At 42.0% G+C, this 24,547-nt stretch overlaps 1 protein-coding gene across 2 annotated transcripts in view; it reads left to right on the forward strand.

Moving 5' to 3' along the window:
* The window catches only part of ADARB2 (adenosine deaminase RNA specific B2 (inactive)), a 434,991-nt gene that overhangs the window by 288,663 nt on the left and 121,781 nt on the right, over positions 1–24,547 (forward strand). For both annotated transcript variants that reach the window (XM_084620362.1, XM_084620363.1), the window contains one exon: positions 106–1,013. In XM_084620362.1, the coding sequence (XP_084476488.1) occupies positions 106–1,013 (908 nt within the window). The remainder of the gene's footprint in view (positions 1–105; positions 1,014–24,547) is intronic.

Consider the following 24,547-nt stretch of genomic DNA (forward strand, 5'->3'; position numbering starts at 1 on the left):
GAAAATATCTGTGAATCTCTTTTCATGCGATTCTCCAGCTCTAGCTTGACGTTAGATTTCTTGATGGCAAGAGTAATGTGGAGTTTTCTGTTTGTTTACTGACAGGTACCAGCAGTGCAGAAGTAAAGGAAAACCGAAATGTTGGCAACCTGGAGGATCATCCGATATCCTCTAGTGACAGGTCAAAAGTGGGCACACCTAGCATTAAAAGGAAAAGACCTTTAGAGGAAGGCAACAGTGGCCATTTCTGCAAACTCCAACTCATCTGGAAGAAAGTCTCGTGGTCAGTGACACCAAAGAATGCCCTGGTCCAGCTACATGAACTTAAACCAGGTTTACAATACAAAATGGTTTCCCAGACAGGCCCAGTGCATGCTCCAGTCTTTGCTGTTGCCGTAGAAGTAAATGGGCTTACATTTGAAGGTACAGGACCCACGAAAAAGAAGGCCAAAATGCGAGCCGCAGAACTAGCACTGAAGTCTTTTGTTCAGTTCCCAAATGCATGTCAAGCTCACTTTGCCATGGGGAACTGTTTTAACCCATCCACTGACTTTACATCTGACCAGGCAGACTTTCCAGACACTCTGTTCAAGGAGTTTGAACCATCTGCACACAGCGAGGACTTTTCGGTCTATAACCCAGTTAATAATGAATTGCTTTCTACTGCTTATCGGCATGGCAGGTTACTCTGCCACACATTGGATTTAATGGGCCACGCCAAGCAAAACAAGCACAAGATGGCATCCACAGCTGAGAGCGAAAAAAACCCAGTGGTGTTGCTAAATGAGCTGCGATCGGGACTGAGGTACGTCTGCCTTTCGGAGACTGTGGAGAAGCAGCATATCAAGAGTTTTGTGATGGCAGTGAGAGTGGATGGGAGAACATTTGAAGGCTCAGGACGTAGCAAGAAGCTGGCAAAAGGCCAAGCAGCACAAGCTGCGCTGCAGGCCCTCTTTAACATTCGGCTGCCCAGTCACATTCCCAGCAGGAGTAAATGTAACCATTTGCCACAGGTGAGAGTTCTCAGGTAGCTGCTACCAAAGGGGAGGAATTCTTAAGATTAATGTGATTGTTAATATTCTTGCTGTGGTTCATGAATGATCGTACGTACCATTCTTCCCACTTATAAAAAGTACCATATTACAGCAAACCCCTTTCTTCACAGAAACAGCCTTAGGCCACACACAAAGGCCTGTATATGTGCTTACCTGAAAATCATTAGGAGCAATTTACAGGCTTTTCCATAAGATGAACATGGGAATGTCAACATTTCAACTTACCAGAAATAATTATTGTATTGACACACGTAATGAAGGTACTTTTTGTAATGATACAACATTCTTGTAAGAAAGGAAACCGTAAGTCAAAGCTAATGGGATATCTTGTTTCTTTTCTGTAAAGTTACACTTTCCCGAGGGGAATACCATTCTGCAGAGTTGCTAGTGACAAGGAATGTGCCTTTTCTCAAGCCTGATCTTTAGACAATTCTGCCACTAGCAAAACTGATAGATAGATATGTGTATATACCTATAATAGATATACATATGTAGTGTGACAAAGCTCCTCCTCTATGTAGGTGGGTCTTGCGCTTATTAGCGGATTTGCTCACCTTGGAGCTTCACGGCAGCCCTCAGTTTGGCCGTTTTCGTGAACCCACAGTCCAGGTCAACGCCCCCTGTGTCTGATCAGGAGTTGGGAGGTTTGGGGGGAACCAAGGCCCGCCCTCTACTCCGGGTTCCAGCCCAGGGCCCTGTGGAATGCAGCTGTCTAGAGTGCCTCCTGGAACAGCTGTATGACAGCTATAACTCCCTGGGCTACTTCCCCATGGCCTCCTCCCAACACCTTCTTTATCCTCACCATAGGACCTTCCTCCTAGTGTCTGATAATGCTTGTACTCCTCAGTCCTCCAACAGTCCGCATTCTCACTCTCAGCTCCTAGTGTCTCTTGCTCCCAGCTCCTCAGACGTGCACCACAAACTGAAGTGAGCTCCTTTTTAAACCCAGGTGCCCTGATTAGCCTGCCTTAATTGATTCTAGCAGCTTCTTGATTGGCTGCAGGTGTTCTAATCAGCCTATCTGTCTTAATTGTCTCCAGAAGGTTTCTGATTGTTCTGGAACCTTCCCTGTTACCTTACCCAGGGAAAAGGGACCTACTTAACCTGGGGCTAATATATCTGCCTTCTATCACTCTCCTGTAGCCATCTGGCCTGACCCTGTCACGGTAGATAGATACATATAGATATGTGTGTGTATATATATAGATATATATCTATATAAATAGCAGCTGTGTTTGTCAAGCTTCTAACAGAGAGAGGATTGCAAAGATTCATACATTTCTTGGAGGTAGTGGTGATATAGAGATAGATGATGAATATATAGATCAGAGGCCTATGTCTTGTGAATCAAACTGTGATGGGTTGTCACGTGCCAAAGACCATCATGATGCTATATTCTCACACTTGTATGATTTTGCTGGGTTCAAAGAAACTGATGTTTTCTGGATGTGGAGGAGTCCTACAGAGGTCCGAGTGATTGCACAAAATTGTACCAGTAGCTTTACTGTACTAGTGCTGGATTCCGCTGCCTGCATTCACTAATGCTATGGAGCATGCTATGCTGTGCTACATGAAACTGTCTGCATTACAAAGGGAAACCAGGGGCGCCGCTTGTTCAGGGAAAGCCCCTGGTGGGCCAGGCCGGTTTGTTTACCTGGTGTGTCCGCAGGTTTGGTCGATCACAGCTCCCACTGGCTGCAGTTCGCTGTTCCAGGCCAATGGGGGCTGCGGGAAGCAGCGCGGGCCAAGGGACGTGCTGGCTGCCCTTCCCGCAGCCCCCATTGGCCTGGAGCGGTGAACCACGGCCAGTGGGAGACATGATCGGCCAAACCTGCGCATGCAGCAGGTAGACAAACTGGCCCAGCCCGCCAGGGGCTTTCCCAGAACAAGTGGCACCCCTAATTTGAGAACCACTGACGTAGCGGTTAAAACAGAAGCTTGGGAATCAGGAGACCTGAGTTTCATTCCCTAATCTGCTGCTGGTTTACTACTTAACGCCAATTCCCCCTCTATCCAATGGGGATGTTACTTTGCAAATTTCTTTAAGAATCTCAAGAGCTACGTAAATGAAAATTAGTAGTAGTTGTTATCATTAGCATTGGTAAATGAGACAGGCTTTCCAAAATAGACCCTGATTTCCATGCCAGTATCCCTTCTAATTTATACCAGCACACTGCATTCCTTGTGAAAGAATCACTTTATTTCAGCAATACAAATATAGAAGAAAACACCACCACCACAAGCATCATAAATAATAGGGCTTACACAGTGCTTCATGTCCTTTTCAAAATGCTTGGCAAACATTTGCTATTGGATCTTCCTCACAGCACTCTTCTTAATAGGAAGAGTCTATACTTTGGTGCTGCTCAGATTCCAGTGCTCAGGCTAGTGGCATGGGGCTCTTTTGCATTCAGTTGCAGCCAGTGATAAGACTAGCATCAGCATGGACTCCTAGGGTATGTTTTGCAGAATCACTCAGTGTTGGTCTAACTCTGCGTCCATTTGAAGTCACTAGGAAGGTTACCATTCTTCACATGCATAGCAAATCTCCCCTACACAGTTTCCTACACTAACCACCTTTGATCATGTGTATAGTAATCTTTACTTTTCTGAGGCATCAATCCAGGGCCCATCCATACTTTTTCAAGGATGTTTCCTTCTTGTCAATAGAATGTGCAGAATAATCCCGGATCCCTTTGTGCTTATGGTTATAGATTACTTTGCTACCCACAGAGAATATTGCTGGAGTATCAGCAGATGTCTGCTGTGTATTAACAACTCCATTGGAGGTAGAAGCTGATTTGTCATATTCTGAAATGACACCAGCCTGCATCATTACCTGTCTATACGACAGGGTGTACCATTACCTAAGTAGCTGGTCCCGTGATCATCTTCCAACCATGGGCGCCGGAATGGGTGTGGGCCAAGGGGCCAGGGCCCTCCCATTTTTGAAAGTGGACTTTTTGCCATGGGACTGACCCCCTGCCCCTCCTCTTTCCCCCAAGGCCCCACCCCCTGCCAAGGCCGGAAGCTGGAGCCTGGCACAGGTAGGAGCAGCCTGAGGAGCCCATGGCCTAGCTGCAGCTCTTTGGCCTCTGAGGCCCTACCCCCTGGCCAGGCCGGAAGTCAGAGCCAGGTCGCTGTAAGAGCCATGTGGGCAGCTATGCGGAGCCACGGACCCTGCACCTGCTCTGAGTGGAGAGTTTCGGGGGGCAGAGGGGGCAGGAACACTGGCCAGTAGCTGCTCTCTGGCCCTCCCCTCACCCCGGGTAGGTCGGGGGGCCTGGGATATCCAGCCCAGCTCCAACCTCTGGCTTGGCCGGGGGGTGGGACGTCGAGGGGAAGAGGAGGGGCAGGGTGGGACCACAAAGGGGGCAGGGTCTCATGCCCCACCCTTTTAGGACGAATACATCGCCCCTGTTTCCACCTGGATTGTACACCTTGCATGGCTCAGGAATTGTATATCTTCCTCTTGTGTCTTTTCTTCTTTCCTTAGACCCACTCCACCCCCCAGCTTAATCTTCCTATGCTTCTGGAAGTGAACATGGTAATGAAAAGATGTCAGTGAACTCTCTCTGTCAAACTTTCTTTTGGGTTGTTATATATTGTGCCACCAATAGACTAGTCAGGCACTTTTAATGCCAGCATTCAACATGTCAGCTCAAGGTACCATTAGTACATTGTGATTTTTTTTTTCTGACATCCCACTAATCATGTCTACCAGCAGTGACTCATACTGTTCACTAAGGGTCTGAACCAAATCGCACTGAAGTCAACAGGAATCTTTCCACTGATTTCACAGAGTTTTGGATCAAGCCCTAAATCCACTGGTACCTTCATCTGTCCAGGAGGATCATGTTAGCTCTTCCAGCACCCTTCTCTGTGTTCTTCCTTGCTGTGCACAACTGGCTATTGTGTTAACAGAAGTGGTGGCAACTGACAGTAAGAATGTACTCAGGAGCCGCTGTCCCATGAGCTGCTTAAAAAGGTACATTCTTTCTCTCCATCCTGTTCTATCTTGCCTATTGCTTAGCCATCTCTTCAAGCAGTTTGAACCCATTTCCCTTACTAAAGTAACATCTACACTTCGAGCGGTGCTCTGGTTGAGCTAGCACATTAAAAAGTGTAGCCACGGCAGCAGGAGCAGCAGGAGGGGCTAGTCGCCCTGAGTGCATACCTATCTAAAACGTCACTTATTCTGCATCCATGTCCGCTGAGGAGCAGGAGGGAATCCTGAAACCTCAATCGCTTTGAGACAATACCTGAATTTTCAGCTCCTTTTCTTTTCAGAAGAAGCACCAGCTATTCCCCTAACTCACCAATCATTCTTTTTCTGTGCTTTCTCTTTTTTTGTATGGAGATCAGAACACTGACTCATTGATCCTTGGGATGGGCAAACCAAATCAGATATAATCAGGATCAGCTACAGGAGTCACCAAAAAAATCATATATTTTGTGAAATTCAAATATAAATGCCCCCCCCCCCCACTGCATTCCATTTTTGCATATCTTTGCACTACAAGCAAAATTCTGCCGTTGACTTCTCTGGGACCTTGATTTTTGAGCCATTCGTGTCTGCAGCCTGACTGGAAGCAGGAAGTGCCAGACGTCATGTGAGTCTCTACTTGTGCTATTTCTAGCCCAGTTCTGCTGCCCCTAGTGCAGTGGTCCCCAAACTGTGGGGTGCACCCCCCCTAGAGGGACGCAGAGGAAGGTTTACGGGGGTGCACAGCAGGTTCTAGGCCAGCCCCCACTGGGGGTGGGGGGGTGCGCCGCTCGGCTCCACCCCCAGCCCAGCTCCGGCCCCAGCGGCAGCTCTGCCCTCATTCCCTCCCTGCGCCCAGGTCAGCTCTTCTCCATCCCCAGTTCTGCCCTCAGCTGTGCCTTCAGCCCAAGCTCCTCTGCTGAGCCAACTGTGCAGTAATTGAGGGGGAGCACGGACAGAATCCATTACTGGTAAGGGTGCGGTGGGGGGCGTGCAACAGGAAAAGTTTGGGCACCACTGCCCTAGTGGTTTGCAGTATTTTATCAGTGTTTGGAGACAAGCATCAGAGCTTTCCAGGCGCTTAGTTGAATGGAATCTCAGAATCTTTTGAAGTTTGTGCCATTCTCTGACCACTCACTGAACAAATGAGCAAAGGTGCTTTGATGTAAAAGGGGTCTCTTAGGGGAAAGCTCCTGGAACCACATTCTTCAATCTGTACTATCCTCCTTCCTCAAGGCCTGATCCTGATAGGTGCTGCAAGTACAGGATGCCTAGTGAAGCCTCCAGAGTTGTGAGGGTTTATCCTCTGTCAGGATCAAATTCCCTAGTCACAGCACTGAAGTCTAGTCCTTGATCAGCTGTTCTCAATAAGCCCTTTCTCAGGCAAAACAATTAAGTGACAGAATAAAGAAATTAGGGCAGCTGAAATCCTCAGGAGCAGCCATGACCTAACTTGCCTCGGCAGCTGCCTGCCCAAGTATCTACAGAGACTGAAATGTGCCTCTGTTCTCAGCAATGCCTTAAACCTTATCTGTTAACCTGGGCCAAAGCTAAATATGTTGCCACTCTACCTGAGGGCAGGACATAAATGCAATCAATGGTCTGAATCAACATGGAATATGTTGGTCATGGTGTCCAAGCAACCAGAGAGGATCCACTGAATCACCCAGCAGAGTCCAAGTGGAATGAGAATGGAAACATTTCATGAAAAAATCATCTCCTTTCTCTCAATCACTGAACGTTGCCCCTTGTTTACCATTGCACTTGGTCTTGACTCATATGACCCAGAAATGAAGATCACTCCTTGGCCTATCAACTTTTATGGGAGCCTGAGGGTTGGTTCTTGTTGTTTTTTCTTAAAAACTGTGATTCCTACTCCAAAATAGGAGTTAATAGTGAAAAATGCTGACACGACCTTACCAAGTCCGCACTAGTGAGAACCCAGTATATTCCCTGTCGAGAAACTGTGGGATACTTGTAGGCTTTTCTAGTGCAGTGTGCTCTTTTCAGAAACATCAAGGTGACCCCCAACTGCACCTGACCAGTTTCCAGATTGTTTTTCTAATCTTATACTCCTCCTAATCTATCTCACTCAGTGTAAACAGCGTTCAACTGCTGAGAAGCAAAACCATTAATTAATATTGCCATAACAAATTAGTAATAGAGGGTGCTCGGATTTCAAATGGACATACATTAAAAATGAATAGGTGTGAAAATCGCATCCACCCTCTTTGACATTGTTTAACGCTGCTCATGCTGGTTTATATCAAGTGGAATCCAAAGGATGAGCTGCTAGTTTATGTGTTTAAACATAACCTCATGTGATTGTGCATTGTCTGTGTGTCACTACAAAGAAGCCGAGAAGACTGGTTTTTATTCTGCAAATGAGGCTAACAGTTTGAATCCAGTTAAATCCCATGTTTGCCTAAAGCCTCATTTACAGTCCAGAGCAATCTGAGTATCCCCTTTGTACTGATCCTTTACACTGTGCAGGTCAGGGATTCCTATTAGTCAACTTAAGTAACATCTTAGCACACAGGGTCATGTGGAGAATAATCACTATGTATGGAAAAGACCAATTGCTCATTCCCTCTGAACCATTTCCCGACGAAGCCCTGTTTCTCTCTAAGCTGCAAAATGGACTTCATTTTCACGTTGGATCAGTTGTTCCCATTCCTCTCCTTTATTTCTCTAACCATCCTTGCTGCCAGCTTTCTTGCAGTCATGCCCTCACACCAGTGATACAATTAAACCAGGGCTCAGGTTGTCAGTGATAGATATGATTCTGGTGCGAAGTGAGATGGCATGTAGCTGCCAATGTGTTCTCTGAAGCTGTTCCAATGTGCCTTATGTGAACAGCTTTGTCCAGTCAAATGACCAGGCAGAGTGTTTTAACCTTCTCCACCCCCCATTCTATACAAAGGCAGCAGATAAGGACTTGTGATGTGCCTAACAGAGAAGCAAAGTGGGTAGGGAGGACTGGACGAATGCTGCTTGAGTTTAAAGCACCTGTCATCAGCACACACACTCTATGTGGGGAAAGTTGCTTTTCATATAACCACAACCGTGGCCAGTTGCGACATTTATAGGATTACCGTTTCTTAATGTAGAGCAACTGAAATGGAGCCAACTTGGTGACACAGCAGAAGTGGACTAGGTATTAGTAGTAGTATATTTGTATTGCAGTAATACCTCAGAGGCCCCCTTATAGACCAGGACTCCATTGGGCTAGGTGCTATACAAACACAGAGCAAAAAGATGGCCCCTGCCCCAAACAGTTTACCATCTAAGTGAGAGACAAGGTGGGTGAGGTAATCTCAACTTCTTTGGTCCAATAAAAGATATCACATCACCCACCTTGCCTTTCTAATATCCTGGGACCAACACGGCTACAACAACACTGCAAACACTTTAAGTAAAAGACAAGAGACAACAGGTGAATACAGGCAGACAGATGGGGGGAAACATTGAGAACAATGTAGGAAAATTAGATAAAAGAAAAGTGAATGCTGAAGGGTATCTAGGGAAGCAGGACATCTCTGGGCACATTATCTTGGCAGTGTCAATTTGAGGCGGGAGGGCATGTATTTTGTATTGTAAGTGTCAAAAAGGTAACCACCAGCTGTTGAATGAATTAAAGAAGCCTGGGGCACAAAGCGCCCAGGCCAAGAATGTCCAGCCAAAGCAGCATGTCAAAACTCTACATAAACAGAGCTAAATATGGCCGTGGAGGTCTGGTTGTCAAAGGAACCTGTCCATGCCGTTTGTGACATTTAAAATAGCATTCCATAGGTATCACCCAGACAAAGTGGTTTGATGGATCCAACTGAGTGACCAGATGTCCTGATTTTATAGGGACAGTCCCGATTTTTGGGTCTTTTTGTTATATAGGCTCCTATTACCCCCCACCCCGTCCCGATTTTTCACACTTGCTGTCTGGTCATCCTAGATCCAGGAATCTGTTTGCTGCACCTCCTGATGGATGACTACCCTCACTGCCCATTCTGTTCATGCTTTGGGATGCTCTGTCATCTCTCATTTTCCTTCCCACTGGGTGTACGGTTTCCTTCCGACCACCTATCTCCCCAGTCTCCTTTCCCAGATGTTCTGTGCCACGGTTCTATCCCCCAGCCCTCTGCTGCCAGTATCTGCACAGAGAGGGAAGAACTGCAGCAGTAACCTGTAGCAGAGATGCTTTAAACTCTCCCCTGCTCATAGCGCCCTCTATAGGAGAAGATTCTAATTGGGCTGCTCGTGTGCTTAAAGTTAAGCATCTGTGTCAATCGTAGCATCATCTCGGTGTCAGACCGAATGCCACAAGGTGCTTAAACTGACAAACTGGGATAGAGGAGTTTGGGAGGGTGAGATCGCAAAACCAAACAACTTAGCAGAGAAGCATAAGGCTTAGTGTACCACTTACCTAACAAATGCCAGATGGTTAGTGCTTTGTAATAATAATTAATAATTAATGGTTCATGGGCATTTGTGGCTCTTTATAATTTATATTTATATCTTCCAGGGGAAAATGTACATGAACTAAAGCAATATTTTTCTCAGCTATAAAGACCTTATCTTCCTCACTAGCAGAAAAGATCCATAGCTTTCTAAAAGACACTAGTAAAATGATGGATGCTCAGATTTTCTTTGATAATTAAACTGAAGAGCTCTTTGTGATGGAAGCATATGGAGAATTATTGTCAAATGACTTGTCTGCCAGTGAATGCTGGGTGCTGGCTGCTCTGGTAGTGTAATTTTTAAATCATTATTCCATCCATCCATCCCAGCAGCCAGCATTTTGCTTTCTTCTCCTCAGAATGTATATTATTTATTAAGTGAGGATAGTAAGACACAGTATGGACCCTGCTAACTTTCCCTATTTACTAGTCTGAACCAAACTCTCCTATCCAGGGAGCTGATGATGGGGATTACCTGATTTGTGGAGAACTATTATTTGTATGAAGCATTATGGTGAGAGAGTTTGTTGAGAATGATTAGGTCTCGGGCAATGAGCTGGGCTAGTTATTACATGAAAGCTTGAATCCCAGTCTGGTGTCATCATCACATAAAACTTCCTTTAAAAGTGAAAAGAAAAGGAGTACTTGTGGCACCTTAGAGACTAACCAATTTATTTGAGCATAAGCTTTCGTGAGCTACAGCTCACTTCATCGGATGCATTCAGTGGAAAATACAGTGAGGAGATTTATATATACACAGAACATGAAAAAATGGGTGTTATCATACACACTGTAAGGAGAGTGATCACTTAAGATGAGCTATTACCAGCAGGAGAGCGGGGGCGGGGGGGTGAGAAAACCTTTTGTAGTGATAATCAAGGTGGGCCATTTCCAGCAGTTAACACGAAGGTCTGAGGAACAGCGGTGGGTGGGGGGGGAATAAACATGGGGAAATAGTTTTACTTTGTGTAATGACCCATCCATTCCCAGTCTCTATTCAAGCCTAAGTTAACTGTATCCAGTTTGCAAATTAATTCCAATTCAGCAGTCTCTCGTTGGAGTCTGTTTTTGAAGTCTTTTTGTTCTAATATTGTGACTTTTAGGTCTGTAAAAGCGGCCACTCTTACAGCTGTCAGAGTCTAAGTTGTTACTTTTCTGGCTCTGTAAGTGAGCTAGGGACACGTCAAAAAGCTCCTGGCAAGTTGGACCTCATTAAAGCTCCAGCTTCCTCTTGGACTTGTGTCCTTTACATTGTTTATGACCCTTCATTATTATCTACTTAGCACAAGCTATGATCGTTCTGTTCCACTAAATGGGAGATGTAATACCAGCGCCTGTTGTGAGCTTTTCTCTGGCTTGGTTCTATACAGACCCTTCTCTGTTTGAGATGGACTGTTAGTCATTTCAAAATTACATTCTTTATCTGTTTATCACTGATAGTCACATCTCGGAAGCCTTAATTGTTCAAACAGCTTCTTCCTTCCAGAATGCAGAGTAGCAATTTGAATTAGGCTACCTCTTGTTTTATGATGACTGACTCCCTCTTGTGGTACTCCTGCCAACTGTATGCGATGCATTCTGCAGCTATGTAATGAGACTGATAAAATTACAAAGCACCTAGGAATGTTCACCCACTAACATCATTCCGTTACCTGAATATTCAAGTAACTCTCTTTTTAAGATGACATGTTGTCATACACAACAGCAATCATGGATCAGTTCATTGTTACAGCCTGGTAGGGAGCTTTCTTAATTGTTTTCCTTCAAAGTCTTTTAAAATAGAGTTCAGATGTAAGGGTGTCATTCTATCATCGCTTTCGACAAGACCAGCTCCCTGACCCTTTGGCCTCAACCAAACTGCTCACGCAACATTACAGTATAAAAAGGTCTATAATTAAGAATGTATACTGTAGATATATCAAGAGATAGACCATTTGGGTTTATACAACCCATAAATTATACATTCTATAGCATATATTTAGGTCCTTATTTTTAGGGGGACTGATCGCCAACAAACCCAATTAACTTTGTGCTCAGCCCTCTGAAAGTGAACCTTGGGTGTATAAATATATTGTATCCATGTGATCAGTGCATGTACATATGCACAGCTGTAGATACATTTGTTCCAGCTAACCAAAAGTTCAGAACGTATTGTCAGACAGCGAAGGCTTTTGTTGTTCAGTAAATGCTTTCTTTATTTGGATAACCTAGGAATGGGCACACAGTTTCAAGAGACACAAAATTAGATATAACTAGTTATTTTTCTTTCTCATTTTATGAGATGGATTATGAGAACATTCTTTAAAATAAAATATTTTTCAAAACTATTGAAAAACATAGATGGGAAATAATTTTGTATAATCGTTGTTAATTTTCAGATGTAGCAAAAATTCTGTTACCAGGATTGGAATTTAGTTGGATTATATGTATGCTTTTTGCATGCTACACCATTCAGTTAAAAGAATGAATATTCTCAGTGTTACCCCCCAGTATCACATGATACAAATCAACTTCTTTGAACTCTGTCAAAGAAAGACATTTTAATGTATACATCAACCTTTGTCCCTTCTTCAATGTTATCTCCCTCACCTTAAACTCCTTCTCATTATTCTGAGCCAAATTAGTGTGTTTTTTCCTTTTGTTCTTCTTATTGAAAAGTTATGTTTTTGCTTAAAGCAAAAAAGTGCTGAGCTAGACAACTCTCTCCTCATTCAGTGTAGAGGGTCTTGTAAGAATGCAGCCCATGGTGATTAATCTTATCCCATCAGATCCCCTGCAGCCTCTAGCCAAGTAATCAGTTCTGCTGAAGGCAAAAGAATCCATTGTCATTATTTGTTATATGGGGATTCTGCCTTAAAGTCAAGTAGGAACCAAAGATGCCATCCACAACTGCAGTTCTTCCATGGGGAAGCAGAATCCATCCCTTGGTATAAATTCACCATATCCTTTTATTTTTTTTCTCATTTTGAAACGAAGGATTGTCTTCACCTACCTGACTTATAAAAGAGAGATAAGGGTGGAAGGAGTGTATAGCTGGAATATATGTGTTTAAGTCAAATGAACCGTGGGATGTTGTTTCTCACCTGTTCCTGTTTGTTCACAAGATCAGTCAAAGAATTACTGGAATTTCTAGTTTTTGTGCATGTGGTTCTTCATTGTTCAGCTGCTATTATTAGAGACTCTCTTATGAACTGTGCAGGATTACTCATGAAAACAATTATGATCAACTCCTTCCCTTCCTACGCTGGTCACTGCTTTATTAGATTAAATCCGATTAATAATGTGCATCTCAAAGGCCTTGTGGGGAGACTAGAGCCTGCAACATTGGCCTCATTTCATGTTTGATAGTTTTTATCTGAATCAACTGCACTATACTTTTAAGGAATAATCCTCATAGGGAGGCTAAGAAATTAACGCTTATTGAATCAACTTTGGTTGGTGAGAGAGAGACATGCTTTTGAACCACACAGGCCTCTTCTTCAGGTCTGGGAAAGCATCACAGGTGGAATAGATTGTTTAGCATAAGTAGTTAGCACATATTCTAAGGGACCATTCAAGATAGATACCTCAACTGCTAGAAGAGGGCCTCATCCTCCCTGATTGAACTAACTTCATTATCCCTAGCCTGATTCTTGCTTGCATATTTATACCTGCCTCTGGAAATTTCCACTACATGCATCTGACGAAGTGGGTATTCACCCACAGAAGCTTATGCTCCAATACATCTGTTAGTCTATAAGGTGCCACAGGACTTTTTGCCACTTATTCAAGATAGAGTGGCCCAATAACACTTCTACAGTCATGGGACAGAAAGAGGGGGTTAGTTGGTTACAGATTGTTGTAATAAGGCAGGGGTGCCCAACTTACTGCCTGTGGGCTGTGCATGGCCCACCACAGCATTTCATAAGGCCTGCTGCCTGCTTCAACACAATATCCTAATCGTCAATTCATTAGCATTTTGTGTTCTTTACTTTTTTTCCTGTTGTCTATCATTCTAATACATGTTTTATGCACTGATTTCTTTATATGTTTTAAAATAGATTATACTGTATATGGAAACTACCTATCTAAATACATACAAAACAAGCTGAACTTAAGATTTAAAGTCACCTCTACTGATTTATATCTTATCAAAATATGTAGAATATGTTTGGCCCATACAAGGTTGTGCTTAGGCTTATGTGGCCCTTCTATGTAATAAGGTTGGGCACCACTATAATAAGTCATAAATCCAGTGTCTCTGTTCAGTCCATGATTTTTGAGTTATGAATTTAAGCTCCCAGACAGGCTTAAATTCCCAGACAAAAGTCATCTACATCCATTGTAAATGTCATCAAACCCATGCAAAATTGACAGATGAAGCATGCACTCCCCAAACAGCAAGATAATGCTCATGGTACCTTCTAACAAAGGACAGTTATATTAAAAATGGTGGTGATAATATTATAGCAAGGTGAACTATGTATGACTCATGCCTGAGTGGTCACCATCCTGATACCTAGCCAAACTTATGTCCTGGGCCATTATCACCCAAGACAAAGCTATGCATCTGGTACATGCAGGTAGTGACTTGTGTATCATATGTCAGTAGCTTCAGAGCCCAAACCCAAGTTTTTGTTATCCTCAGCCAGGGTTGGAAGCACATAAAAACACAGCTGTATTTTGCGGCCATTTGGAGCAAAGGTTGTTTTACTTGCTGTGTAAACCATCCTTTCCCTACTCGTACAATGGGCACTAATGTTGTCTTATTACTATAGGCTGGTATGAGAGAATTGCTGTAGCTTTCTGATAACAGTCCAGTATCCCACTGTCTTGGAGAAAGTCTCCCCTGTACCTTTGCTAGTTTGCCTTCACTCTGAAACACTGTTTAGCTGCATTTGTTGATGAGGTTGGGTTTTGTCTGTAGAGTTCGTCATTGTCAAGCTACCAGCAACATGACAGGAATTGCTAAAAGAGTTTTTTGCCCAGACTGTGCCTGTCTTTTCCAAAAATGTGTTGTACTTTACGGCTATACTCTCTGAACTTCATTTACATCCTATTATCCACGCATCTCTGTGCTCGGGGTGCCAAATCCAGCAATACTTAGGCAACCCTCTCACTGATTTTTATAGGAGCTTTGCAGGGCAAGCATCCTAGCACTCTGCGCTACTGTTCTCTGTGCTGGTGACAAATTGCCCTTGTTCCCCCATGTGAAGGTTTTTTAAATGCAGAGGACAACTTAGAGCCCTTAGAAAATGAATATTTGTCTAAATTAACACACTCAGTTCAATTGCAAATTTACCAAAGTTCTGAAAACCAAAGCCAACAAGCCTCCAGGTTGCCATAGAAACATCAGACAGAAAGGACATGGGCTTTTTACTTTTGGAATACGGTGGTTTTGGTCATAATGATAGAAATTGTTGTGATAGGAGGTTCCTGCTGCTTTTAGAGGGTAAAACCTTCAGCTCTGTGTTTTACATCTTGACGTTGAGGGAAATTAAAACAGGGCAGGGATGTGGACGTTGCTGTCGCCATAGAACACCAACAGGGAATAAATGAATTGCATCCCCCCCAAAAACTGACAAGCTAGAGTGCATAAATTTGCCTCTTTAAAGTCTGTATTCATAAAAAAAAAAAAGGGAGGCTCAGTAAAATGACTTTGAGATTTACTGGTCTTTGGTGTGGATATTTTTGCAATCTTTCCTTCTATGAATAGACTAGAGCCAAGAAGAATGTTAATTCACAAAAAAATACATAGTTACCTGGAGTTTCCCTTGGATATTTCTGTGCATTTACAAGGAACAGAGACCCAAAAAACAAATTCTAAGTCCAACATCTAGCTTTTATGTATCAAAAATCAAGAAAACAAGCTATTTTAAAGTGTAAAGTTGAAGTTATTAAAGAGAGGGTCATATAACTACTGGACAGCCTCATTATTAAAATGAGCATAAATTGAGCACAAATCTAGGCACAGATGCCACATTGCCTATCAGGAGTGACCTGCACAAATGAAAGGGATCAATTAGTCAAGCATGCAGTAACAACAGGTCACAAGATAAACACCAATGAAGTCAGATTGATCAGCAGGAAGAAAAGGAGCATTGCAAAGACAAGACAGAAGAGGCGTCCAGTCTGCCTTTGACAGAAATTGATCTGAGTAAATTAAACACTTGTACCACAGTGGTTAGCAGCATTAAAAAAAAAACGTAAGATGGTGGTGGTGTGGCGAGATCAGTGCTGCTGCTTTATCTGTTACTGAAAGGCTGAAGTTCACATGGGAAAGTGCAGCCTTCTCAGCTGCAAATACAAATGCAAACCTGTGGGTTCTGGTGAAAAATTGCAATTCATTGAAAGAGATGGAAGCACTTTGGAAGGGGAGGGATAATCAGACATCTTAGCTGAAAATCCAGCACCTTCTGCATCTACAGAAAACCTTGAGTCTCACTGGGGAAAATGTGGGAGTTGTTCAGTAGAGTACTGAAGCACAGGGACAAAATCTAAGCTCTGTTTGAAAGGATTCTGCCGGGTATACGGCGGAGGGCGTGTTATGATGGTAACTCAGCTGTATTTTATCTCCCATGCTGAGTACCCTAACCTGTGCTTTTATTTCTTTAGAAGTATAGACATTGTCTTTGCATTTGTTTAAAAGATCTGTGGTTTTTTTCTTATCATGAAACTAAGAATATTAACTGGGCAAATTTAAAACAATTCTACATTCCATGGCCAAATCCACTGTCAGCTCCACTGATATAAATCCACAAAACCCCACTGAAGTTAATACCGTTACTCCAGATTCACCTGGGTGCAAATGAGAGCAGAATTTGGCTCAGTGGATTTATAGTGAATAAAATACAAAACTTACCCTGAAATGTGTTGCAGCCATTTCTCATTCCGTCATGCAGCTGATAAATACCTAATCTCCAGGTCAGCCCTCTATATTTAAATGTGCACAGCAAGAAGTTTGGCTATCTCCAGCTGAACTATTTCAGTTGAATATCCCTAGTTCATTGCTTCTGGTTCCTATTAAATACAGTTCAGATAAGGTCCGTTTGTATTCTACTAGTTCTTCACACACCTTGCTTCTGCTCATGTTAAAAGGTTCTGTTTTGGACTAGAATAAAAGTCTGTTGGAAAAACGTATATGCTTTAGTGATGAAATTCTAAACAACATTAAGACTGGAAGGACAGTGGATTACTTCTTCTCTTAATGCACGTGTGACTCTCATTAACTCTACTGAGAATCCTGAGTTTTTCCATTGAATTTAGTTGAGTGCAGGATCAAGGCCAAGATGAGGAGGCTACATCACTCACCAGTGGTAGCGCAGTCAGGAGTGGGTGATAGGGCACCCACTCTCGATTGTAGATCTCTTCAAGTTACTACGTGCTCTGTTTACATAACTGCCCGCTCTTTAAAAGCTGTCTTCTTTTTTGGCTCTAAATGTGTTGCCGTTTCAGAGTAATTCTGTGCTGGAGTAATTCTGAGCCTCCCTGTTATATGCAGTGACAGCCTTAGGCCTACACAACTTCCACACAGATCCAAGCAGGGTGTCACCCTCCAGGGGCCCCCCAGCACAAGCTCAGCTTCATGCTGCAAAGAGCTCCATCCTTGATTCCTTTTCTCTGGCCCTATTTGACGCCAATCCATTTCCACTACTCTATTCCTCTGCTCCCTGCTTAGAAAGTTGAAACAGGAATTGGTGCCATCTCCTGGTCTCTCCAGTCCCTGTGCATGTTGGCTTCACTGGAGTTCCAGAAACTCACACAGGGGAGAGAAACATGCAAGGACGCATGTATCACAGGTAAAATTATAGATGGAGAGGGATTTTGATGGAATGCTTTGCCATGAAACTTTATACAACATACAACATAAGCCTGACCATAGTTTTAGATTGCTGGTTCCTTTCCCAGCCAATAGCTAGACAGCAAATAGGTGCTGCTAAAAACTACCGAGCCCCTGAGAACATTTGTGCAAAACTATTTTAGATCTCACAATCCTGTCTCATCCATTCGGCATCCTTGTAATAAAAATACAGAAAGTAGTGTGTTAACACAATAGTGTACATGCAGCGTATAGTTATATTTATATGTCTATGGATACAAAAATGCATAGAGAAATAAATACATGGAAGTATGCAGTACATCCCGGTTCACTGTACATTCCATATTAGCGATTAAAAATAAAATAAAATAATTTTTAAAAGCCTAGCTCAGGAGTATTTGGGGTCATACTTATCCCTAGCAGTGTTGATGGGATAAATCTGGCACCTGACATATTTTACAACAAGATATATAAATACAAACAATTGCCTTCTGTGTCTTGGGATTAGTTCTAAGACGTTTCAGTTGATTACTTCAAGGTTTTATCTGTATTTTTCTAGTTGCCAGATCAGTTGCTATTTTACAGCTTTCTATCTAGTGCTATATAACTCTCACTCTGTTTACATGAATAGCAGGTGGCCGCAGAAGCAGAATCAATAGTATTGAGATATACTGTGCCTGTATTACAGAGGTTACTGCCGTTGGAAAATAGCTGATGAAGACTGGAGGTAATGAGCTGAAACATCCGGAAAGTAATTCCTTGCAGCACTAAAGACAATAATATAACTTCACCTGACATGGGTAATCCTCAGTAGACTGAGGAAGTATAATTTTTTCTGGAAGGGAGTTTTGTGGTCCACTGAGAGTTTGAGTGAGATACGGGCTATATCTTACAAGTGAAGAATGGCTCATAACTCAGGAGAGGTAGAACCTAAACGGAGTCACAAAGGTCATTCTTATTTTATCACAGGCGGAATTACGCTCTATATATCACATACCTTTCACGCATTTGGTTATAGAGATAACTCTTATTGTAACAAATTGTTGCCCTTTTTATTAGGAGGCTTTTATTTTCTGGTTTTCTTTTGGTGAGTGTTTTTGAAACAAACATATACAGAACATTTGCCTTTTGATACCAAAGCACAGCTCCTTTTTACAGAGGCACACACATTGTATAAAATGGGAGGGGGGGGATTTTTGTTATTGAGTATTGAGCATTCGGCTGTTCTTTTTTTTTAGCATTTTTGTCCTCTTTGGGAAGGCTTTTTTCAGCCGCAGTGCAGAGACTGGAAGGGCCACAACAGTAATGAGAAGAGTTTGCCGATCTGTCTGTCTTCTCTCAAGCGTCCAGTCTGCCGTGCAGTCTCAATATTCCTGCAAGAGAGATTTTTGTGTCTATTTTCTCACATTAATTCTCCAATCCTAAATCTAAGAACCCACCATTTCCTACCCCACACCCATTCAGAGCTGTATGTATCACAGTGTAGTGGAAACATTGCTTTCCCCAGCAATTGTTTTTATTTGTAGTGGGCCACATCCAGAAGTCTCTGCTCAGTTTTCACTCAGTCCTTAGTTGTCATCAGTGGGAGTTTTCCCTAAGTAAGGGCTGAGAATAAACTGTATGGGCCTCCAAGCTTGTTTTGCTTTTGTGTAGAGTGGGCCTGATTCCCCCCTCACATAAAGCTATTATAAAGCCTTTGCAATCACACTAGTGTAAGACTGGTGCAAGTAGGAGGAGAATTGGGCCCAGTTAGTTTGTATCTAACTCAGCACAAAGTAAGCAGTGCTTTCATTTGTGTCTTTACCTTTGAGATTTTTTTTAATATAGCAACAACTTATGAAAATAGTTCTTATTTAAAAGTCTGTGTAATTGGCCTAATTCTGTGTAATCCTCATTGAAATGCATGGTTTAAACTGGCATAGGTTTTAGTTTGATTTGTCTGAAGCAATGCAAATACAATGAGATAGCTCTTGGTGTAAGAGGCAGCTTTGTCTCTGTTTTTCACTTAAAATGAGATTCTTTACTAGGTAATAACATGGATATATAGGGAACTCCTAGGGCCTGACTCTGATCTCACATCAGTGTCAATCAGGAATAACTTCATTGAAGTCAACAGAGTTATACCAAATTCTGAAAGCGGTGGGAGTGATACTAGAATCAGTCCCTAGGCATTCATGTTGGCTAAACAGGGTAATTTTGACATTTCACAATTTGCCCAGTGTTGTGTTTGTTGCATCAGAAGGGCGCTTTACTATACCAGGTAAACAGGCATTATGGAACCAGTGTGCCATGAATATAGGAATTAGCAGGGTGAGGAGGGGAATAGCTTTCTTCTCCTATCTGGCACGTATGTGGATTTCACAGTACTGATTATAAATATTGAAATGTTTCCCTTTTATTGAGATTGCCACTAGTAGTCCCTTGTCTTGTGCAGCATGATAGCGAGCAGACTATGTGGCTAAAAAATGGCATTAAAATAGTAGGACACCGCATGATTGAATTACAGGAAGTGCATTCTAAAAATATCCCTGTGTATGCAGAGTGCACCTCTTGGCCAATCTGTATAAAGACTGGAAGCTGGAAATCTAAGGGAAATAATATGAGCAGTTGATTGGTAGTGTCAAGGGGGCAGGCCGGGAAGGGACATCATTTATCCTATTTATATCTATAGTGGTAACCAAAAATGTGTTAATCCGAGTTTAAATTCATTCTGGTAACAGATATATGTGATTTCAGTGCTTTTTAATGCAACATTTTAATGCAACGATTAATAAACTAAAAATCCAATTATTTCTTGACTCAAAAATAAAGAGGGTAACGTGAGAATTTGAATTGTTACATTCACATTTTTTCTGCGTAACTCTCTCCTGCCTCTGATTTTTCTATAGCGTTTAAATTTGGGGATTTTAATTGGCAAAGGGTAGAAAGGTGAGAGATGGTTCATGAGAGGTTCTGTCATAAACTGGAAATGTACAGTAATCTAACGATAGTGTTGATGAGTTTACTGTTGTACAGTTGCTATAACTGTAATCTGTTGGATTGTGATGGAGCAAATCCTGAAGTTCTTGCTCAGTCAGAACTCCCACTGACGCCAATCAATGTAGTTGCTGAATTAAATGGTGACATTTGTACTGAGCTGCTGAGAACAGTGTTTCAATGTGTTAGAGAGTGAGGTCAGTTTGCAGTATGTCTGGGGGTCATGTGTGTAATATATCTGTCGGTGTCCTTGAGGCAGTGTGATGAGGGAATTGAATAAGAAGATGACATTCAAAACAAGGCTATAGGAAGAGGACAAAAACACAGTACCCAAGAAGACCTCGGGTGAAATCTTGGCCCCCTGATATCTAAACTCAATGGCAAAACTCTCATCGATTTCAATGGAGCCATTATCTCCCCTGATGGTTTTAGGAGAGTGCATTTAGTGACCACTTGAAAACTAAAAGATTGAGTTACTGCAATTTAAAAACAACATCAATGGTTATTCATCATTAGCTGCCTGGTTTCCATTCATGGCTTGCAGGTCTAATCAATAAAACATAATCATCTCCTCCATTTATAAGGTGATATTTGTTCTGTGAATAGCACTATTGAAAGTCCATATGAAGCGGACATAGACATATGTGTCAGGATCAATTCAGGGTTTAAATTGTTTATAATGGTTTTTTAATCTCAATGCAGATATCTCTGAGTGGCCAAAAGAGATGATGGCAAAAATGTAACTGACTGTGTAGCAGGCTACAATTTTGCTTGTGTATTTTAGAGGGACATTGTCAACTTGAAATCTAGTCAATGAGTTTTAAAGTAGTGTCAGGCACTGCACCTGCCCCAAATCTCCCTGCCAAATTTTGTGATTTCATAACGACATTGTCCTATTTTTTAAAAATGTTTCTCTCTCCCTTGTTGCTGTGTAAAAGACCCAGAACAACAAAAAGGAAAGCTGAATAACTAATGAGGGGAAAGCATGAAACTGACCATACACAAATTGATGTCAAATGCAGAAAGCCTGTAAATAGAATTTTTTTCTCTGTTCTGTGTTGGTTATAGCACAAGTTAGTGGGCTAGATGCAGGAATTACTGGGTGAAATTCTATGGGCCTGTGTTATGCAGAAGGTCATATGGGATTATCGAAATGGTATCTTCTGACCTTAAAATCTTTGTCTTGTGAGTTGCTTTTCTCAGTATCAGGTAAAACAAATTTTTGGACAGAAACATGATTTTTAACTTGATGGTGTCCCTTTAGTTGTGATGTTTAACAGTTGGAAATGTTCAAATTAGTAATGAAGCAATCTTGATAGTGCAAGTGTTGATGGAATGCTTCATAGTTACAAGTCCTCATTGGTTAGTGTATACAATATCACACTCTGATTGCAGATCCACATTCTGCTAGTTATATCATCTGTATTTCACTTCAAACATGTTTTATTATGGTACTTTTAAAAGGGGAATGGAACATTTTATCATATTTTCCTGCCAACCCTCTTTCATCCTCACCCCTCTCCTCCCCCCTTCAAGAATAGTTATCATCCATCTTTTACTTTGTATCACTGCATTTTCTTCACCTGTTGGTGGGAAAATGAATGGACTTACAGTATACAACAGACTGACAGCAAATCATAGCATGGATGTTCCCTTAAGAATGACAGTTATACCCTATAAGGCATAGTGACTAAATAACTCATTGTGAAAAACTCCTTTTCACAGACAGTTATTAAATTGGAGGTATCACAAAAGTGGAATAGAAGAATTATCTTCTACTCCATGGTCATTTTTCTTTGGTTAAGGATATCCGCCTTTCCTTTGCCTTCTGCAAGTAGCAAATGTAAAAGGGGAGCAGACCAGATTTAGATATCACAACGAAGCCTGCTAGTGTCATTATCATTTATGGTCACTCAGCGTTTGTATTACAAACCCTGTTTTCCAGGTGGGCCATGAAAATTCCTCAAGGTCAGGGTTCAGCATACAGTTCACTCTTATTCTGGGGAGACATGATCTTTTTGTGCAATTTTGGGATCAAGCATGTTCATTTTAAAGTTTACAGTAGTGTGAGCTAAAAAATTAGCAATTTCAGGTGATTTTTGTTGCTGCTGTGCTATAACTCAGAATCCAGGTCTGAGTTTGAAGCTGGGTTTTTGCAGATGTCTAATATGAAATATATTGGATATATTGGATATGGATATATTGGAAACAATACGTTAAAATGACAGGTTTGTTTTATTTAGAAAAGCACCCACTGCGTATGGCCAGCAAATGTAATAATTTGACTGCACAGACTTAGTGCCAAAGCCCAGTGGTCTGCTGAGCCCCATAGACTTTAATGAATATGTTGGAGCCTTTGCACTCTTCTCACGTCAATAATCCATCCCTAAAAGAGTCTCAGGATATGTCTGACGTACAGAATGGTTATGTATTATTAACTGCTTTTTCTTTAACTGCTTATAAGTGAGATCCATGCAGTAATAGTTACTGATGGTCAAGAAAACAATGACCATTTTAAAAAAATCACTGTAATACAGATATGATTAGCTCTGGACCAGTGTAAAGACAGCCTTGTTAGAACAAGGATTCAGTGATTGCTTTTTTAATCTACATATATCAGTTTATACACCTATGTCTATCCAGTTTTGCATCAGTAATTTACATTTACAAGAAATACATACAATAAAACTAGCTAACTTGTAGTCTATGCTAACACCCTTTCTTCTCTAAAAAGAAATAAAGAATCTCACCACACAGGCCACATCCCGCAACTGGAAAAGGGCCAGCCAAGCTAAACAGATCAGGTTTGCTGCGTTCCCTGAATTCTGAAAGACAATAAACTGTGTCCAAAGCAATCTGAAGAGTCCTTCATGGATAGCTCTCTGACCACACGCCCTGTGCAAACACCACTAGGGATTGTGAGCCATGAGTGTCCTGGCACTTCTCAGCTGTTGGGGTGTGAAGAGAGATGAAGCAATCTCTAAGGAGGTGTGTACACTGTGGCTGGGAGCATGGTTCTGCTCAAGCTGTCGCACTAAAAATGGCAGTGGAGTTGTGGCACCAGGGGAAGCTTGGACTAGCCGCCCAAATAAAAACCTGCCTGACCCTGGGGATCTGTATTTGGGTGGCTAGCTTGCACTCCCAGCTGCAATGCAGACATATCCTAAGAGAACTGAGGCCCAGGTCCTGACTTACAGTTAAGGAATACTCTGTGCAACAAAGGGGAGTGACATACAATTGAATAACCAGGTGCTTAGACATATTTGGAGTTTCTAACAGATTTACATGTCCTGGTTGCAGAATGGAGGGAATTCAATAGTTTTACCCCTCTGGTGATTTTGCAGCAGTTTGTCCATTTTTTCGTGCCCTGTGTGTCGGCTAAGCAGTGTTCTTCAGAGCTATCATCAGAAGCAGCACCCACAGAAGAGGGCAATAGTATTTTTTCCTGCCACTGTGAGTCATGCAGTCACATGTTCCCCTCCCCTGCTCTGCCCCAAACACATAACCACTTTTTAAAAAAACAGTTTTTACAATTTGCTTAAATATGTGGGGTGATATTTTGCCTAAGTGACTTGCAGCCCTAAGAGGTGTGCTGTGGTGTGGCATAAATATTTTATTGGGGAACATTTTGGATGTAACTTATTCATTGCTTCACAACTAATTGATACAATATGTCCATCCTGAATGCATGCCAATCAAACCTTTATACCACACCACACTGTTATGTATTTTCTGTTTTCCCTAAGGATCCCAAAGCACTTCCCAAACTATGGGCCTGATTCAGTATGGACTGAAGTCAATGGGAGTTCCATGCATAGAACAGTTGCAGGATCAGATACTACAGCACCACTGAGATGCAGCCACTTCTGGGGTGGGAATGTGGAAGGTAACAAAATAACTAGGTTCCAGCACTGTAGAAAGAAAAGAAGTACTGCCAGAATACTGGAATCAAAAATACAAACATGTAAAAATAGCCATACAATCATTAATATCCACACAATGACAGAGGTTTGGTTGTTAAGGTCCCATCTGAAAAATCTGCTCATAGATTTACCAGGCTGTTAGAGGAAGGAAATAAGGTAAGCAGAGCCAAAGTATGCTGCAAAACAAAAGTACATGAAGAGCAGCAGAAAGTAATAAACAGGTATTTCGTGAAGGCAAAAAGTCAGTAAAATAAGAAACAGTGCCCAGTTCTAAATGGAGAACCATTTTATTTCCCTGTGGTAGCTATACTCATAAGAATGATTTTCTTTCCGGTTTCAATACTGACAGAATAGGA

The sequence above is a fragment of the Lepidochelys olivacea genome, assembly GCF_965140295.1.
Source record: "Lepidochelys olivacea isolate rLepOli2 genome assembly, chromosome: 2".
NCBI classification, from domain to species: domain Eukaryota; kingdom Metazoa; phylum Chordata; order Testudines; family Cheloniidae; genus Lepidochelys; species Lepidochelys olivacea.